The sequence below is a fragment of the Temnothorax nylanderi genome, unplaced genomic scaffold (genome assembly GCF_030848795.1).
Source record: "Temnothorax nylanderi isolate EJ_2023f unplaced genomic scaffold, tnyl_v1.0 TNYL_tig0076_pilon, whole genome shotgun sequence".
NCBI classification, from domain to species: domain Eukaryota; kingdom Metazoa; phylum Arthropoda; class Insecta; order Hymenoptera; family Formicidae; genus Temnothorax; species Temnothorax nylanderi.
The window spans coordinates 1-19687 of NW_027249138.1; the positions used below are offsets into that span (position 1 = coordinate 1).

A 19687-nucleotide genomic window follows, 5' to 3' on the forward strand; every position below is an offset into this window, starting at 1 on the left:
AACCATTTTTTTTTCAAGTTCTGAATGCACCCCGAAGAGTTCTAGAGTTCCTTATTAATTTTAGAAATAGTTCTGGCGAATAAAGCTAAAAAAACCGTTGATGAATCTTGGGGGTGCTAACTTCACAAAATGAATCACTAAATCAGCGATAACAATAAAAGTATTAAAAATATTTAATTTTGCCATTAGGATTTCTTTTAGAACTCTGTGAGGTGCTACCCAGAACTCTTAACAGAAACTCCCAGAACTTAAAAAAAAAATTTTTTTACTTTACTCAAAAATCGAATATATCGAGAATTTTTGTATATAAGTCTCAGAGCTTCGGGCATTAACAGTTATTGACAGAACTCGAAAGGTGCTACACAGAACTCATAGCAGAACTCCCAGAACTTTAAAAAAAATTATTTGATCAAACGAAAAATCGCGAGAACTTTTTATATATCGGATCGTAGCGCTTCGAGCCTTAATAGGTTTTGGTAGAACTCGTGAGGTGCTACCCAGAACTCTTATAAAATTGCCCGGTTTGCTAAACAAAAATTTTATCCCGCGGAACTTAGAAATGTTTCGACCCGACATGTGAAAAATTGCGAGAACTTTTTATATATCGGTCGTAGCGCTTCGAGCCTTAATAGTTTTTGGTAGAACTCGTGAGGTGCTACCCAGAACTCTTATAAAATTGCCCGGTTTGCTAAACAAAATTTTATCCCGCGGAACTTAGAAATTTTCGACCCGACATGTGAAAAATCGCGAGAAACTTTTTATATATCGGTCGTAGCGCTTCGAGCCTTAATAGTTTTTGGTAGAACTCGTGAGGTGCTACCCAGAACTCTCATAAAATTGCCCGGTTTGCTAAACATAAATTTTATCCCGCGGAACTTAGAAATTTTTCGACCCGACATGTGAAAAATCGCGAGAACTTTTTATATATCGGTCGTAGCGCTTCGAGCCTTAATAGTTTTTGGTAGAACTCGTGAGGTGCTACCCAGAACTCTCATAAAATTGCCCGGTTTGCTAAACAAAATTTTATCCCGCGGAACTTAGAAATTTTTCGACCCGTACATGTGAAAAATCGCGAGAACTTTTTATATATCGGTCGTAGCGCTTCGAGCCTTAATAGTTTTTGGTAGAACTCGTGAGGTGCTACCCAGAACTCTCATAAAATTGCCCGGTTTGCTAAACAAAATTTTATCCCGCGGAACTTAGAAATTTTTCGACCCGACATGTGAAAAATCGCGAGAACTTTTTATATATCGGTCGTAGCGCTTCGAGCCTTAATAGTTTTTGGTAGAACTCGTGAGGTGCTACCCAGAACTCTCATAAAATTGCCCGGTTTGCTAAACAAAAATTTTATCCCGCGGAACTTAGAAATTTTTCGACCCGACATGTGAAAAATCGCGAGAACTTTTTATATATCGGTCGTAGCGCTTCGAGCCTTAATAGTTTTTGGTAGAACTCGTGAGGTGCTACCCAGAACTCTCATAAAATTGCCCGGTTTGCTAAACAAAAATTTTATCCCGCGGAACTTAGAAATTTTTCGACCCGACATGTGAAAAATCGCGAGAACTTTTTATATATCGGTCGTAGCGCTTCGAGCCTTATAGTTTTGGTAGAACTCGTGAGGTGCTACCCAGAACTCTCATAAAATTGCCCGGTTTACTAAACAAAAATTTTATCCCGCGAAACTTAGAAATTTTTCGACCCGTCATGTGAAAAATCGCGAGAACTTTTTATATATCGGTCGTAGCGCTCGAGCCTTAATAGTTTTTGGTAGAACTCGTGAGGTGCTACCCAAACTCTCATAAAATTGCCCGGTTTACTAAACAAAATTTTATCCCGCGGAAACTTAGAAATTTTTCGACCCGTCATGTGAAAAATCGCGAGAACTTTTTATATATCGGTCGTAGCGCTTCGAGCCTTAATAGTTTTTGGTAGAACTCGTGAGGTGCTACCCAGAAACTCTCATAAAATTGCCCGGTTTGCTAAACAAAAATTTTATCCCGCGGAACTTAGAAATTTTTCGACCCGACATGTCGACCGATATATAAAAAGTTCTCGCGATTTTTCACATGTCGGGTCGAAAAATTTCTAAGTTCCGCGGGATAAAATTTTGTTTAGCAAACCGGGCAATTTTATGAGAGTTCTGGGTAGCACCTCACGAGTTCTACCAAAACTATTAAGGCTCGAAGCGCTACGACCGATATATAAAAAGTTCTCGCGATTTTTCACATGTCGGGTCGAAAAATTTCTAAGTTCCGCGGGATAAAATTTTTGTTTAGCAAACCGGGCAATTTTATGAGAGTTCTGGGTAGCACCTCACGAGTTCTACCAAAAACTATTAAGGCTCGAAGCGCTACGACCGATATATAAAAAGTTCTCGCGATTTTTCACATGTCGGGTCGAAAAATTTCTAAGTTCCGCGGGATAAAATTTTTGTTAGCAAACCGGGCAATTTTATGAGAGTTCTGGGTAGCACCTCACGAGTTCTACCAAAAACTATTAAGGCTCGAAGCGCTACGACCGATATATAAAAAGTTCTCGCGATTTTTCACATGTCGGGTCGAAAAATTTCTAAGTTCCGCGGGATAAAATTTTTGTTTAGCAAACCGGGCAATTTTATAAGAGTTCTGGGTAGCACCTCACGAGTTCTACCAAAAACTATTAAGGCTCGAAGCGCTACGACCGATATATAAAAAGTTCTCGCGATTTTTCGTTTGATCAAATATTTTTTTAAATTTCTGGGAGTTCTGCTATGAGTTCTGTGTAGCACCTTTCGAGTTCTGTCAATAACTGTTAATGCCCGAAGCTCTGAGACTTATATACAAAAAATTCTCGATATATTCGATTTTTGAGTAAAGTAAAAAAATTTTTTTTTTAAGTTCTGGGAGTTCTGTTAAGAGTTCTGGGTAGCACCTCAAGAGTTCTAAAAGAAATCCTAATGGCAAAATTAAATATTTTTAATACTTTTATTGTTATCGCTGATTTAGTGATTTCATTTTGTGAAGTTAGCACCCCCAAGATTCATCAACGGTTTTTTTAGCTTTATTCGCCAGAACTATTTCTAAAATTAATAAGGAACTCTAGAACTCTTCGGGGTGCATTCAGAACTTGAAAAAAAAAATGGTTTTTTGAAAGATGAGGTGCTAACTTCACAGAGGTTAGCAACGTAACATTACTTGTGACAATTGGTTTATGCCAGTTCCAATTGTTGAAACAATGTTGAAAACCAATAACTCCTTTTTTTTTAAAGACGAAGAAAACAAAGTTTCTTTGAGAAAAACCTTTTCCGTCTTTTATAATTAAAAAATCACTAGTATTATTAATATTCTACGGAAAGAGTCAAGATTGGTCCAAGATTCTATCATTAAAATCGAGATCATGTTTTTTTTTATATTTTCTGTTTAAAAATGCAAATGAGAACTATCTGTTCGCGAAAAGAGAAGAATTAGAGAAGTTCTCAATAACCTACTTGCTCGCTATCAGTCGTTTCTTGCTATCCATTTTTGTCATAACGAGAAAGGCAGCAAAAGTCTGACGGAAATATTTGACCTGTCCCGCTCTATCGCAACCATGAAACAATATATCATAATATCAACACGGTCGTTTATTTATTTAAAAAAAAACACGATTTCTTTAATTTTGATAGGATACAGCAGTGTTATTATTTAAATTTATCATCTTTCAAAATTCATTTTATATCATCTTTAATTATAATTGCGTGTGTACTTTTAGGTACACGGGTCACTGTCCCACCCTCAAATTTCGCGTTGGAAAGAGATTCGGAGCGAGTACAGCAGAGATAATGAAGGTAATTTCTATTATAATATTTCGATTCTTCTCTTCTATTATAATAAAAATTAATTTAACTGTAGAAATAAGAAAGACGTATTTATTTATAGAGAAACTTGAATAAAAAAGATTGTATAATAATCGTAAAATATTACGGATATAATCCAATTACGCACTTCGAAGTTCAATTTTGTATTATGTATTGTTACAGGAATTGTTAGAAAGTAAGGTTCTCAAGACTGGACCATATAGGCCAAATTCCGGTAGAGAGGCGGAGTTACCAACTCTTTCAGGATAAAGAGATCAGAAGATTGGAATAACAAAGCTACATCGTACAAGGCACCTCCGTACATTCTAGGATATACCGGTAAGACCACCGGCATTTTTTTATGTAATTGCAGGTTTCGTACAATTATTTTGAAAATAATGTGGTGTATGTACATGCACCTCTCCCATGTCACACGTAGCAGTGCTGCCCAGTTGCTACGTGTGAGAAAGATCCAAGAAGAAATTGCTTAACGTCTCGGAACGCCATTTTATAAATATGAAGTAATTCTGTACCTGAGAACAAGGACATGTATATAAAATGTCTTAACAACGCTAATGCAAATTTGCACTTTCATATATGTATCGAGAAAAAATTTATATAAAATATATATGAGAATAAATTACAGTTAAAACATTTTATATACATATCCTTGAGGATAATTAATGTGGTGTACGTACATGCACCTCCCATGTCACACGTAGCAGTACCCAGTTGCTACGTGGGAAAGAATTAATGTGATGTACGTACATGTGGTTATTGGTAATATTGACAAAACTTCTGGCAAACCGGAAATAATATTGTATTACAATAAAACTAAGGGCGGAACGGACATTTGATCAAATGTGTCATGACTAATCACTCACCGGTACGATGCGCAGCAGCGGAGATTATATAATGTAATCTGTAACATACAAATGTATTCATGTATTAAAAACATAGTATCCAAAAAATAAATAACATTTTACGAAATAATTATCTAACAGAAAACTTACATAATCATTAAAAGAATGTATTTTTTTTAACTTTCATGAAGTATGACAGAAAGAAATTCTAATTCTTATAATTCAAATAATTATAAACGTTGAAGTTAGAAAATGTTGAAAATTTCTACCTCCATCTGCAATTTGTGAATGTTAATTTATTATAAACATAATTATTAATTTCATTAGTAAGTTGATTAATTAATAATTATATTACAAACATTTTGTTTGAAGGTTCTCAAGATAAAATATACGCGTTACCTATATTGTGCAAGGATGTAAAATAACGCAAACAGTTAGGAGCTGCGCACAATGAAAGGGAATGATAGGGAACAGGGAACAGGGAATAAGGAACAGTTCAATGTTAATATATAAAATACATTAACATACATATGTAATTTATTAACACAGAATAGACGAACAGAGGAATAGCGCTAAGGGACAGTGATAAAATTTTATTCAATATTTTGTATGCCATGTGCACAATGCATATGTTAATATTAAACTGTTCCCTGTTCCCTATTCCTTTTATTGTGCGCAGCCCCTTATTTCTATAGATAACAATAGGTCTGTTTTCTATTGCTGAACTGGCTGCATTAGTTCAGAGTTTATCTTCTTTACTTCTCTTTTCTTTCAATGAAGAAAAAAGAAGAACGCTCCAAAGCATTTGTAGCGTCAAGTGGATCGCAGCCGGAATCTCGCGAAATACGCGTCTCGAGAGGTCACGATGCGACGAACGTCGATCTCACGACGCGCAGTTAACCGAATTAACCGAAATCATGCTAATCGCGGCCGTACTTCCTTGTTAAAATGTGTCACGACGCCGCGACGCTGCATCACTCGCAGCAGTCGCATCCTGCGGCCTGCGTCCTGCGACTACAACCACCCGCGACCACAATCCCCCGCGACGCTTCCTACTTGAAAATTTTGGAAGTGGCGTTAGCAACTTCACGATATCACGCGATACGATGTGAGTCAATTAGAGACTAATTGAGGTGAAACTTGAAAATGTACGATCAAAAGCCAGTATTGGGACGCATATAAATTTTGCACTAATAATATTATTAATAAATGCGTATATTGTTAATAAGTAATCGACGCGCCAGATCCTTTTACACCTCAGTTGATCCGATGACGCGTGTATTACTCTGTACTCCCAATCGCTTGAAAGTAGGCAATTACATTTAATTTGGCGGAAATTCAAAGCGCGAGATGTATCTGTGTCTATGTAAGAGAGAGAGAGAGAAAGAGAGACACATAATTACAGATATAATTATTGCAACGGAACAATAACATAAATTGCGTAAAATATTCGCGGTCTATTGAATTATTATAAAAGAATAAATTTAATTTTATTTTCTTGATTTATTAAAATTAAAAATTATCTACGTTTCGAATAATTTTTGTTTTGCTATGAGTTTCGCGCTCCTATGATCAACAAAGTTGCAATTATCTGATAAACGCGATATAAAATTAATCCAACATATGCAGCATAAAAAAGTTATGTAATACACGGGCGAGACACATTTTGATATTTTAATTAAAAATATTGTTCATGTCAACTTGCAGGATTAACTTAAGAAATATTTATAAGAAATGTGTTTTTTCTCATCTCTTTTGATATTAATACACGAAGATTATACTATTATAATATATAAAGATACTAAATACTATTATAATTATTTAAAAAATACTATATTATAATATATACATATATAAAGATTACATTAGTATAGGATTTGATGCTTTTTATACAATGCATTCATCCACAAAGAGATTTATATTTGACGTTGTCTTGATTTGTCACAGGATATATTCCTGGCTTCAACGACAGGTATGGCCTGTCTTTCATGAAAGCCGTGGAAGTCGGTGCCAAAGAGTGGCACAAAACGCAAATGAAGCTGAGAGCGCAACAGGACGCGATGAGGGCTCACGCTGAGCGGACAGATCCGAGAAATCTTCTATCTCGAGCGAGGGCAGATAATGTGGACATTGAGATCGATCACGGTTATGGCAAAGACAGAAGGACCTACGGTACTTGCATTTCTAATTTAATCTAACAATGCATATTGCGTTATTCCAAATACAATTAATTAATCGTTTACTTCTAAAATAATAACTAAAATAAAAGACCAAGTTGAAAGATATATGTGTGTGTGTATATATATATATTAGATTAACAAAGATTTATCCAAAACTTAAAATACATAAAATGCATTCTTTTAATAATAGATTTTCGTAACAAAATGTCCTGATTATAAGAATTGATTAAAAGATTCAAGTTCTCTCTCTTCTTACTGAGGCTCGAAGCGAAGCATCAAGTTCCAAGAACTATTGTGTAATTATTATTTTCGTTGCAGATTATCATGTCTCCCCAGAAAGACCGCCGATCGTCGGTTATACAGGCCACATTCCAGGAGCGAGAGTAGAAGTTGATCATTCCAAGGGGTACGCTGAATCCGCCCGGATAGGATTTCGAAGTGTCCACAAGGAACGTGAAGAGAGGCACAGCAAGGAAATGGGCGCTATTAAGAGAATCCTTGACAATGCGTATCTCGATGAAACGGGACACACGCGTGCATAAAGCGACACAGAAATACGGTTTCTAACTGCAGCATACAAAAAGAAATAAAAATACATTCAGAGAGAGGAGAAAAACTAAAAAAAAAGAAAGTAAAAATAACAAATATAAAAACGCAAGTATTATAAGAATAATACAAGATATTTCCAAACATCGATATACAGTTCCGAAATTTTGCCTGATTTTGTTGTACTTAAAGTTTTGAATATTCGGGCTTCGTTTAAAAAATATTTTGTGCCTTTCCTTTGGCAGTATTAAAAGTAGTAAGTAAATATGAAAGACTTATGTTAGAGAATAATCTAATTGTAAAATTATTTATATCTGAATCAAGAAAATTATAAGCATTAGTTTTTATACTCCAGTATCTCGAGCGATACGAGTAATAGATTTTGCTGTGTCTTCTAATTTTCAGACATAAATAATTTTCAATAAACTATTCGAGTGTAGGGACAAATAATATATAAGTGTTAAAGCATGTATTCCTACATGAAGTAATAACTTTACTAATTTTGAAGATGTATGTATTGAAATGTATTGAATGTGACAGATTTTTAAGTCTTCAAAGAGAAGTAGGACAATCGAGAAACAAGCTAGATTGTTATTTAGAGAACAATTACATGAATCATTAAACGTATTTATCTTAATATTTGTTCATGTAGAAATAAATCTACCGCAGAAATAAATACTTGAATTACTCCAAAGTTACTTCAAGCTTTGAGCTTCCAATGTTCAATAGGTTTCTGCACATACATGCACCACGTACATATATGTACGTAACCGTTTCACACTTAACACATGGAAAGAAATGAAATTTTTGGGAATATTTCTACTGGGAAATATTTTCAAAGAAATGGATAGAGACAATTTATATATACGCTAGTTCCATTTCGGATAAAATAAAGAAGGACGTACGTCTAAACTTTAGAATTTACGAAATGGATTATAGCCGATGTACATGACAAACAACATTCTAAAGTGTATGATACTTATTAGTAAAATTTTATTTGCTAAAATATAACCATGTGATCTTTGCCTGTGTAAATACAAGGTGGATCCTACAGCCGTGTCCATAGTCCTTCCTTGAGGAATAAGGATTCCTTGTTCATCATTCTACATTTCCTTAAATCTTAAGGTTCCTTGATCGGTCAAGGAAGGTTTATGAAATGTAGAATAAGGAACAAAGGAATCCTCATTCCACAAGGAAGGATTATGAATACGGCTATTAAACTTCCGTCCTATTTCATAAAAATGTATATACATATAATGGTATATAATTTTTACATTATTATTATTAATGAAGTAATTACAAAGATACGTAGAAAATAAATATTAGTATCGTATGATTTGATGTACACTCGGTATTATAATTCTTTCCTGGGCCCAACGATTACCTTCCGCGCTGTGGCAGCCTACTCATTCTTGAGTAGCTAATCATTATTGTCCGAATCAGATTTTTCTGAGAAAAAGCTATCGACATTCGATTTCCTTTTTCCCACCGGCGCGGAGAAGGGAAGAAACTTCCGTTCGGTAAACTTCAGCCGCTGTATATCTGCGTTCTAAAAATTTCAACAGTGGCTTGTCTCAAATCAATTCACGATTTCCAGACGTTAACTTTTAGCGGAGCAAGTATCTGCAGGATAAAGCTGAACGATAAGACGGTTGAAGGAAGTAAGGAAGTCGAGAACGGAATGCGTCGGAGAGAAGATGAGCGATACACAGCGTGGCTCTCCTCTCAAATCGATGTTAAGACATGCAAAAGGGAAGTTTTTGAAGATGTGCATACGGAAGCAGTCGATAAATAACGTGGTAAAGGGGAGCGAATCTGCCAACAAGCCAGCACTCGCTAAAGTCCAAACGACATCCTGAGCGATGAAGAATTTTTTTTTTTGTATTTCACAACGACGTAAAGAAACTTGTGTGCAGTTGACAGAAATATGAAAGAAACATTAAACGAGATACGCAAGTCTTAATCTCTTGTAAATTTAATTAGAAATATTCTTGCTTTATTTTAAAATAATGTACTTCCATTCTTCGTAATTAAATGGGACATGCACAAATTTCCAATTTTACGAACTGTTTCCTAATGTACTTTTATTCAGCTAACACACTTAAAAATGTGTAAAATTGTAATTTATGAAATAAATGTAATCAAAAATAAAAGTAATACTTGTCTTTTTACGCAACGTTTAAAAAAAGATTGACTTGCAGAAATTAACAAGCGCTACGTATAACATCTTCCGCACAAAAATGAACTCTTTTTCGAGAAGATATCGTGTAATAATTCCTCCTTACTATATTTTAAAAGGAGCGGAGCGTGTTTTAATCTCTTCTCTTAAAGTTCCGTAGACTATCTCGCAAACTGCATAGCTAATTACTTTGGAGCATTGTGTTCAAAGTTTTTCTTAATTAGTGATTACGAAAGAGGACATTATATCGAATCGATTTCCCAATAAAAAGAAATGAGAAGTGTAGTTTGTATTATGGTGAAAAAACGAACAAAAATTACACTTTAATAGTTCTTAATTTTAATTTATTTATATAATATGCATAACGAAAAGTGGTAAAAAATGATAAATGATAGCTGTCAAAAAGAGAAGTTTAACAACTCCTAAATTCCAAAAGTTTGTAACTTTGCGCACACACCATTATTTTTAGTTAGCTAATAATTGTTGGTGAAACGTTATACCTTTTTTCAGGAGATAAAATTATTATTTAAATTTTTCTTATTTCCGAAATGTTGACATAACAAATGACGGAAAATGAGTCTTTAAACGGTCTTTAGACAAGAAAATGCGAAATCAAATAAAGAAATAGCGAACTAATTTACTACATCACTTTAGAAACATCATTTTGATATATCGAAGCATAATTAATTTATCATGCCTGCATTACTATTGAGTAGTACACTGTAAAGCTCGAAAATGTATATTTTAACTGTTTTATTTGCGTCATCCCGAAACTAATGCAATTTTATTCCGACAAAATTTATAATTTAGTGCCTGTTTCCTGAATTAAAATTCATATCTCTAAAAACAACTACATTTTCAAATTAACCAGTTTATAAATCATTTGATACTTGCCCCTCACATCTATCGATTTCATCTCCGTAGATAACAACCATCCAATCATGATTCTCACTTTCTATGATAATACTATTCGATCAACGGTAGATACAGATCTCAAGATTATCAGCTGCAGGATACAAAAAACTTCCGCTACAGAAATAGATTCTACAAATTCGTCAAAGACATATATATAATTGCCCATGCTAATTATACTCCGGAAATATGCACTGTAACGTCAATGTTTAATAATAATTTTAAAGATCTAAACTGCCTAAAAAGTACAAAAAATTAAAACATTGCGTTTCGATACTTCGTCGTGTTGCGCGTCCTTTGCTTATTTTTGTTTATCTTTCAATGTTTAGACATGTTGTACGATAACAATAGGATCAGTGACACGATAGACGCTCGCATTAGACACGGCACGGCGGCAAAAGGATTTAACTGAAAAGAAGGCCACGGCGTAGTAGGCCAGTGTGGTATTGATTTCGATTCGCCGCAGTGCTCTCTGCATCTGCGCTTTCAGGGTCACTCGAGTACGGCGTAGATGCAGGAAGGAGGCGGACAAGGATACGGTGTGGCGCGGTGCGGAAGGCCGACCTAGCCCCTGCTCTCATATTGCGCCATGCCAGGCAAGATACGCGACGAAAATGATGGCGGGAGCCAGAGCTCCCAGTCGATTAGCGAGCTTGATCGTGTTCAGACGTGTGTTTTGTCCGGAAGAAAAAGGAAGAAGTCGAGATCTCCTCGTCGCAGTACCGAAACGTATGTGAGCTAATTACCATTAACTAAATCGGATTTTAAATACACTGATGTGAATTTTTATCAGTACAAAATTACCTTTTTCAAAAAAAGGTAAAAAAAGGCGCCAAGTACACGCGCAATGTATGTTGTAAATCCAAAAATCCTAAATAGTAGTAGCTTTATTTCTCCCTAACAAAATAATTCACAAATTGCGTTACCTAACTCAAATAAGTAATATGTATTTTAAAAAAAAAGTGAAATTGCGCCAATTGCAAAGAGAATGCATATATTGCTTTAAAAAATAATTGAATCAAAATTTTAGTACTTTATTAAATTTTGAGGTCTAGCGAAATAGAAACTCCCCCATTTAACTCTCATGTAATATTTGATTGATGCAAGATTAATTTGCAGTTCACTTTTCCATGACCTGCAAAATATATTAAGGATTAAGGAAATATACTGGACGATAGTGCAAAATTATGACCTATTACGCGAACGTTATAGGCGTCTTTCTGCCCGGTGAAGCGTATCTAATTCCTTAGATATCTTGCGCGACATATGCACGCACGGTGGCTTCTTCGTTAGATCTATACTTGTAGTTACATCGCTACATATTGCGACGTAGGCTGCGTTCGGAAACGTCACCCGGGTACACGTGGGTATACTCTTTCTATCTCAGCGAGTTAGAAAGAGAAGGGAGTACACTCGTGTCAACTCGGATGACGTTTCCGAACGCAGCCATAGTAGGATACAATAAAGTATGTATATTCCGAGAAAAGAAATGTAAACATGCACGCGAGGTATACTTGTCTACCTGTAACTTCTGTATAAAATATGTATACCGTGAATAATTAAAATAGCACAACTCGCAAAGGAATCGAGATCGATCCGGGAATCTGTGATTGAAATAAAGGACTATAGGGTATAATCATATATATCGTTAAAAGAATAAAGCATGTTTCAATTACTTTATAGAAACTTTTCAGAAATATTTTTACAGATTGACCCGAAACTTGGAGAAACGGTTTCCGGTTAATCGCTCGGTCGACTTTCATTGGTTGATTGTGAGCATTTATGTAATTTTGGTATCATACATAATACTCTGATACAAAAAACGGGCACAGCAACAACTGTGCCGCAGGCTACATCAACTGTCCTTCGCTGAATACTTTAAAGTTTAACATAAACTAGTGACAGTAGACGTAGTTCTACGTTGTTGGTTGCGGCACAGTTGTTGCTGTGCCCGTTTTTTTAATCAGAGTATTATGTATGATACCAACATTACGTAAATGCTCACAATCAACCAATAAAAGTCTCTTATAATTTGAAAATCACTAGTATCATTAATATTCTACGGAAAGATTCAAGATTGGTCCAAGATTCTATCGTTAAAATCGAGATCGATGTTTTTTTAAAATAATGAGAACTATCTGTTCGCGAAAAGAGAAGAATTAGAGAAGTTCTCGATAACTTACTTGTTCGCTATCAGTCGTTTCTTGCTATCCATTTTTGTCGTAACGAGAAAGGCAGTAAAAGTCTGACGGAAATAGTTGACCTCTCACGCTCTATCGCAACCGTGAAACAATATAATATATCATAATATCAACATGGTCATTTATTTATTAAAAAAACACGATTTCTTTAGATTCTGATAGGATACAGCAGTGTTGTTTTTTAAATAAATAATTTTTTAAATGTGTTATTTGAATTTATCATCTTTAATTATAATGGCGTGTTTACTTTTAGGTACACGGATCACTGTCCCACCCTTAATTTCGCATTGGAAAGAGATTTCGGAGCGAGTACGGCAGATATGCCGATAATGAAGGTAAGAAGAGGAGATATCGAAAGATTATATAGAAATTAATTAAACTGTAGAAATAAGAAAGACGTATTTATTTATAGAGAAACTTGAATAAAAAAGATTGTATAATAATCATAAAATATTACGGATTTAATCAAATTACGCACTTCGAAATTTAATTTTATATTATGTATTGTTACAGGAAACGGATTTGTTAGAAAATAAGGATCTTAAGACTGGACCATATAGGCCAAATTCCGGTATGGAGGCGGAAGAGTATCCAACTCTTCACGATAAAGAGATCATAAAAGCTATGTTTTGCACGGCAGCTCCGTACATTCTAGGATATACCGGTAAGACCACCGGCATTTTATGTAATCGCAGGTTTCGTACAATTATTTTGAAAATGTGGTGTATGTACATGTACCTCCCCCATGTCACACGTAGCAGTGCCCAGTTGTGGTACGTGTGAGAAAGAACCAAGAAGAAATTGCTTTACGTCTCGGAACGCCTTTTTATAAATATCAAGTAATTCTGTAGCTGAGGACAAGGACATGTATATAAAATGTCTTAACAACGCTAATGCAAATTTGCACTTTTATATGTATCGAGAAAAGATTTATATAAAATATATATGAGGGTAAATTACAGTTAAGACATTTTATATACATATCCTCGAGGATAATTAATGTGGTGTACGTACATGCACCTCTCCCATGTCACACGTAGCAGTGTCTAGTTGCTAGTTGCTACGTGTGGGAAAGAATTAATGTGGTGTACGTACATGTGTTACTGGTAATATTGACAGAACTTCTGGCAAACCGGAAATAATATTGTATTACAATAAAACTAAGGGCGGAACGGACACATTTGATCAAATGCGTCATGAATATACCACGGCGCGAAAAACGAGACGATGGGATACGCGGAATAATCGAACTCACTCACCGGCAGATGCGTCGTCGCCGCACATTTAACAGCTTCCTGTGCTCGCTCCTTTCGCGTTGCTCTTTTCCGCTCCTCCTCGCTGCTCCCGGCTGTTTCACTCGTCCGCCCGCGAAACGGAAACTTTCGAAATCCGCCATATGCAACGACGCGACGGATGCAGATGCTCGCTCTCGTTAGATGATTCGGCACTCGCGACATCCACTTGTACTTTTGTACTGGGAAACTCACTCTCGACGGGTAAAAAGATGCGAGAAACGCGTAACGGGCGCAATTCGGGCTCGCGCTAATGCGTCGTGATTGACACGAGCGAAAAGTTCGAAGAGAAGATGTCGCGCTTCGAACGTTCTCGTCGCGAGCGCGTTCTGCAAGTTTTCGAACGCGAGAAACCCGTCGCGGGATTAAACACAACTCGCATGAAACACATCTCGCATCCACCAGCGCGTGAACGAACTTCGTGGATCCGCCGTGGGTACACGCGACGACGCGACGCGAAATTCACTTTCGATCTGCTAGCTCACTCGCGTTACGCGAAACGGAAACGTTCTTCAGGTCCGCCATATGCAATGACTCGATGACAAATTTCGACGCCGAAAGATCGCAATCGAGCGGATCGATGAGTGGCACCGAGATAATCGTCCGTCGATCGATTCGGCACGCTTCCACTATTGATTCACACGCGAGACTTCTTTTCGATCGACGAACAGCGCGAGAAACGCGCGGAAGGGCGAGCGACGCAACGCGACGCGAACTTGCGCTAATTAATAATTAATACGTTTACGTTCACGTTGTGCAGATACCGGGAGAAAGCCGCGGCTCCCGAGGCAACTCGAGCAGTGGGGATGGAATGGGGGTAGAATGAGCGGGCGCCGCCTGGCGCGCTCGCTGTGACGCTGTGTTCGGTATGTCCGGGCAGTTGCACTAGTTGCAGCAGCCTCGACCGGCGATCCTCGACTACCCCCGCTCCGTCCCTCCCTACTGCCCCCTACTCATGTTACCGAGAAGCCGCGGCCCGAGCCGCCCGAGCGGCGGGCTCAGGCGAGCCCAAAAAAACGTAAACAATCTCGGCGAGCAAGCGGCCAAGCGGCAATAATGCGACGGCTCGCGAGCGACGTTTTTTTCAATTTCTCCCTACGAAATAAGCTGAGTTTCTAAATTCATTGCCAGCGCTGAAAATTATACTATCTATAGTATACGTTACGTGTACTATAGATTTCCAGCGCTAAAAGTCCATATAGGTAAATGGAAAGCGAAACGTAGGTATATGATTCGCGGTTAATATCAGCGTGTCGGTATTGCCGCTCTCGCGCGATTGTAACGCGAAATTCATACGTCAAGTATTTTAACATTATGCAAAAATGAATTAATCCGTTTTGAATACATTAAAGCGTTATTTCGACTCAAACTGCATACGCGATTATCGCGCGGCACTTTGCACGACGCGCTCAACGTTAATCGCACGCGACACGCAGTTAATCACGTCGCGATAGCGAAAAAATAGTACCTTCGTGCATTCCCGAACGCACTTCGAGCGACAAATAATATACGCTCGGTAATAATCTCTCTCATGACGCGGTTATTGTTTTATTCATCAATTATATACTTATAACGCAAGCTAAATGCGCGAGACGAAATTGCAGGCTGATATCCGCGACGATCCTTCTCCGCAAATCCATTGCTTCAAAAGGGATAAAAAAATAATCACTCACCGGTACGATGCGCAGCAGCGGAGATTATATAATGTAATCTATAACATACAAATGTATTCATGTATTAAAAACATAGTGTCCAAAAAATAAATAACATTTTACGAAATAATCTTCTAACAAAAAAATTACATAATCATTAAAAAGAATGTATTTTTTACATTAACTTTCATGATGTATGACGGAAAGAAATTCTAATTCTTATAATTCAAATAATTATAAACGTTGAAGTTAGAAAATGTTGAAAATTTCTACATACACCTGTAATTTGTGAATGTTAATTTATTATAAACATAATTATTAATTTAATTAGTAAGTTGATTAATTTATAATTATATTACAAACATTTTGTTTGAAGGTTCTCAAGATAAAATATACGCGTTACCTATATCGTGCAGGGATGTAAAATAACGCAGACAGTTGAGTCACAAAAATTATGCTTACCCATTATGGTTATTCGGCCGTTGCTCGACGCCTCCCCGGGCCCGCACCTCCTATCTTGCTGCTCCTTCGTGGCACAACATGGCACTCACACTGTAACACAATGCACACCCATAATACACATTCGCCGTCGACAATACGACGGATTACGTTCGCGCACGTATCATTTAAAGAGATATAATCACGATCGCGCGCAACACGGCACTCCCAAAATCACGGATCATTTTCCGCCTAATTGACGCTCGCTTCACTACGTGACGACGGAAGAACGACGGGAGAAGATCCGCGAGACGCGCGCCAAAATTCACGACACTCTGCCGCGGCGACGCCACACTTGTTAACAGAAAGGGCACGCACTCAATCGCGTTTTTCGGGCCGATTACCGTCTCCCGTTACGGCAATCTTACTACGATACATTATTGTAATGAACGCACGAATAGATTCGCATACTTAGATACACGAGTCGGAATCGAGGCAGGTATCCGCAGGGTACCGTGCGCGAAAACATGACGGTCGCCCACTTGCCGAAGCGGATCGATCACTTCGATCGATGGAGGCTGCGGCCCACTTGACGCTACAAAAATGCTTCGAAGTATTCCTCTTCTCATTTCTTTCAATGAAGAAAGAAGGAGAAGAAGAACGCTCCAAAGCATTTGTGTAGCGTCAAATGGACCGCAGCCGGAATCTCGCGAAATACGAAATACGCGTCTCGAAAGGCCACGATGCGACGAACGTCGATCTCACGACGCGCAGTTAACCGAATTAACCGAAATCATGCTAATCGCGGCCGTACTTCTTTGTTAAAACGTGTCACGACGCTGCATCACTCGCAGCTCGCACACACACACACAGCAGTCGCATCCTCCGGCCTGCGTCCTGCGACTACAACCACCCGCGACCACATTCCCCCGCGACGCTTCCTACTTAAAAATTTTGAAAGTGGCGTTAGCAACTTCACGATATCACGCGATACGATGTGAGTCAATCAGAGACTAAGTAATTGTGGTGAACCACTCAAAAATGTACGATCAAAAGCCAGTATTGGGATGCATATAAATTTTGCATTATTAATATTATTAATAAATGCGTATATTGTTAATAAATGATCGACGCGCCAGATCCTTTTGAACCTCAGTTGATCCGATGACGCGTGTATTACTCTGTATTCCCAATCGCTTGAAAGTAGGCAATTACATTTAATTTGGCGGAAATTCGAAGCGCGACGCGAGATGTATATCTGCTTATGTAAGAGAGAGAGAGAAAGAGAGAGAGAGAGAGAGAGAGAGAGAGAGAGAGAGAGAGAGAGAGAGAGACATAATTACAGATATAATTATTGCAACGGAACAATAACATAAATTGCGTGAAATATATTCGCAATCTATTGAATTATTATAAAAGAATGGATTTAATTTCATTTTCTTGATTTATTAAAATTAAAAATTATCTACGTTTCGAATAATTTTTGTTTTGCTATGAGTTTCGCTCCTACGATCAACAAAGTTGCAATTATCTGATGAGACGCGATATAAAATTAATCCAACATAAGCAGTATAAAAGAGTTATGTAATACACGGGCGAGACACATTAATTAATTTAAGAAATATTTATAAGAAATGTATTTTTTCTCGTCTCTTGATATTAATACGAAGATTATACTATTATAATAATATAAAGATATTAAAACCTATTATAATTAATTAAAAAATACTATATATTATAATATATACATATAAAGATATGTATAATGTAATATATACATACATATTATATTATAATATATACATATAAAGATTACATTAGTATAGGATTTGATGCTTTTTATACAATGCATTCATCCGCAAAGAGATTTATATTTGACGTTGTCTTGATTTATCACAGGATTTATTCCTGGCCGCAACGACAGGCATACCTATGGCATGACTTTCATGAAAGCCGTGGAAGTCGGTGGCAAAGAGTGGCACAAAACGCAAGTGAAGCTGTGGGAACAGGACGCGATAAGGGCTCACGCTCTTCTGACAGAGCAGACAAATCCGACACATCTTCTATCTGGAGCGAGGGCAGATAATGTGGACATTGAGATCGATGACGGTTATGGCAAAGACAGAAGGACCTACGGTACTTGCATATTACGTTGCTTGTTAATTTCTGTCATTTCTAATTTAATCTAACAATGCATATTGCGTTATTCCAAATACAATTAATTAATTGTTTACTTCTAAAATAATAACTAAAATAAAAGACCAAGCTGAAAGATATATATATATATATATATATATATAATAGAAATTAACAAAGATTTACGAAGATTTATCCAAAACTTAAAATACATAAAATGCATTCTTTTAATAATAGATTTTCGTAACAAAAATGTCCTGATTATAAGAATTGATTAAAAGATTCAAGTTCTATTGAGGCTCGAAGCGAAGCATCAAGTTCCAAGACCTATTGTGTAATTATTATTTTCGTTGCAGATTATCATGTCGACCCAGAAAAACCGCCGATCTTCGGTTATACAGGCCACATTCCAGGAGCGAGACTTGAAGTTGATCATTCCAAGGGGTACGGTGAATCCGCCCGGATAGGATTTCGAGGTGTCCAAAAAGAACGTGATGAGAGGCACACCAAGGAGGATATAGGTTTGGCGCCCATATCCTGCCATTAAGAGTGTCCTCGACAATGCGAATCTCTATGAACTGGGATACACGCGTGCATAAGGCGACACAGGAATACGGTTTCTAACTGCAGCATACAAAATAAAATAAAAATACATTCAGAGAAAAACTAAAAAAAAACAAGTAAAAATAACAAATATGAAAAATAATACAAGATATATTTCCAAACATCGATATACGGTTCCGAAATTTTGCCAGATTTTGTTGTACTTAAAGTTTTGAATATTCGGGCTTCGTTTAACAAATATTTTGTTCCTTTTCTTTGGCAGTATTGAAAGTAGTAAGTAAATATAAAATACTTAGAGAATAATCTGATTGTAAAATTATTTATGTCTGAATCAAGAAATTTATAAGCATCACTTGAAGTAGGACAATCGAGAAACAAGCTAGATTGTTATTTAGAGAACAATCACATAAACCATTAAATGTATTTATCTTAATATTTGTTCATGTAGAAATAAATCTACCGCAGAAATAAATCTATAAATACGTGAATTACTCCAAAGTTATTCAAGCTTTGAGCTTCCAATGTCCAATAGGTTTCTGCACATACATGCACCATGTACATATATGTACATGACCGTTTCACACTTAACACATGGAAAGAAATAAAATTTTTGGGAATATTTCTATTGGAAAATATTTTCAAAGAAATGGATAGAGACAATTTATATATACGCTAGTTTAACTTTCTATGATAATACTATTCGATCAACGGTAGATGCAGATACAGATCTCAAGATTATCAGCTGCAGAATACAAAGATCTAATTCTACTATCAGTAATGCAATTTTCCCTCTAACCCACCGTTGATATTTCTTCTCTTTCTTAAGAAACAATCTTATGCCGCAATCCCCGTTTCATGCTAGATGTCGAAGTCGTCATGCTAATTATACTCCGGAAATATGCATTGTACG

The 19687-nt window shown here is 36.7% G+C and overlaps 2 protein-coding genes across 2 annotated transcripts; both read left to right on the top strand.

Moving 5' to 3' along the window:
• Window positions 1-3643: 3643 nt before the first annotated feature.
• LOC139774205 (uncharacterized) lies at window positions 3644-8748 on the top strand (the record flags this gene model as incomplete). Its single annotated transcript, XM_071709281.1, is given in 6 exon segments — window positions 3644-3805; window positions 3998-4075; window positions 4077-4093; window positions 4095-4153; window positions 6625-6849; window positions 7176-8748. Coding segments are annotated over 6 exon segments (765 nt in total), but the record flags the coding sequence as incomplete, so codon positions are not given.
• A 2318-nt stretch (window positions 8749-11066) lies between these two features.
• LOC139774215 (uncharacterized) lies at window positions 11067-19265 on the top strand. Its single transcript, XM_071709295.1, has 5 exons — window positions 11067-11223; window positions 12949-13030; window positions 13209-13359; window positions 17977-18213; window positions 18570-19265. Exons 1-5 carry the CDS (start codon window positions 11084-11086, stop codon window positions 18758-18760), a joined length of 801 nt encoding a protein of 266 aa, XP_071565396.1. The 5' UTR covers window positions 11067-11083; the 3' UTR covers window positions 18761-19265.
• Window positions 19266-19687: the final 422 nt, after the last annotated feature.

Coding starts and splice junctions, on each gene's coding strand:
- LOC139774215 (XM_071709295.1), top strand. CDS start 11,084: ATGCCAGGCAAGATACGCGACGAAAATGATGGCGGGAGCCAGAGCTCC. Junction 11,224..12,948: donor CCTCGTCGCAGTACCGAAAC/GTATGTGAGCTA, acceptor GTTTACTTTTAG/GTACACGGATCACTGTCCCA. Junction 13,031..13,208: donor CAGATATGCCGATAATGAAG/GTAAGAAGAGGA, acceptor GTATTGTTACAG/GAAACGGATTTGTTAGAAAA.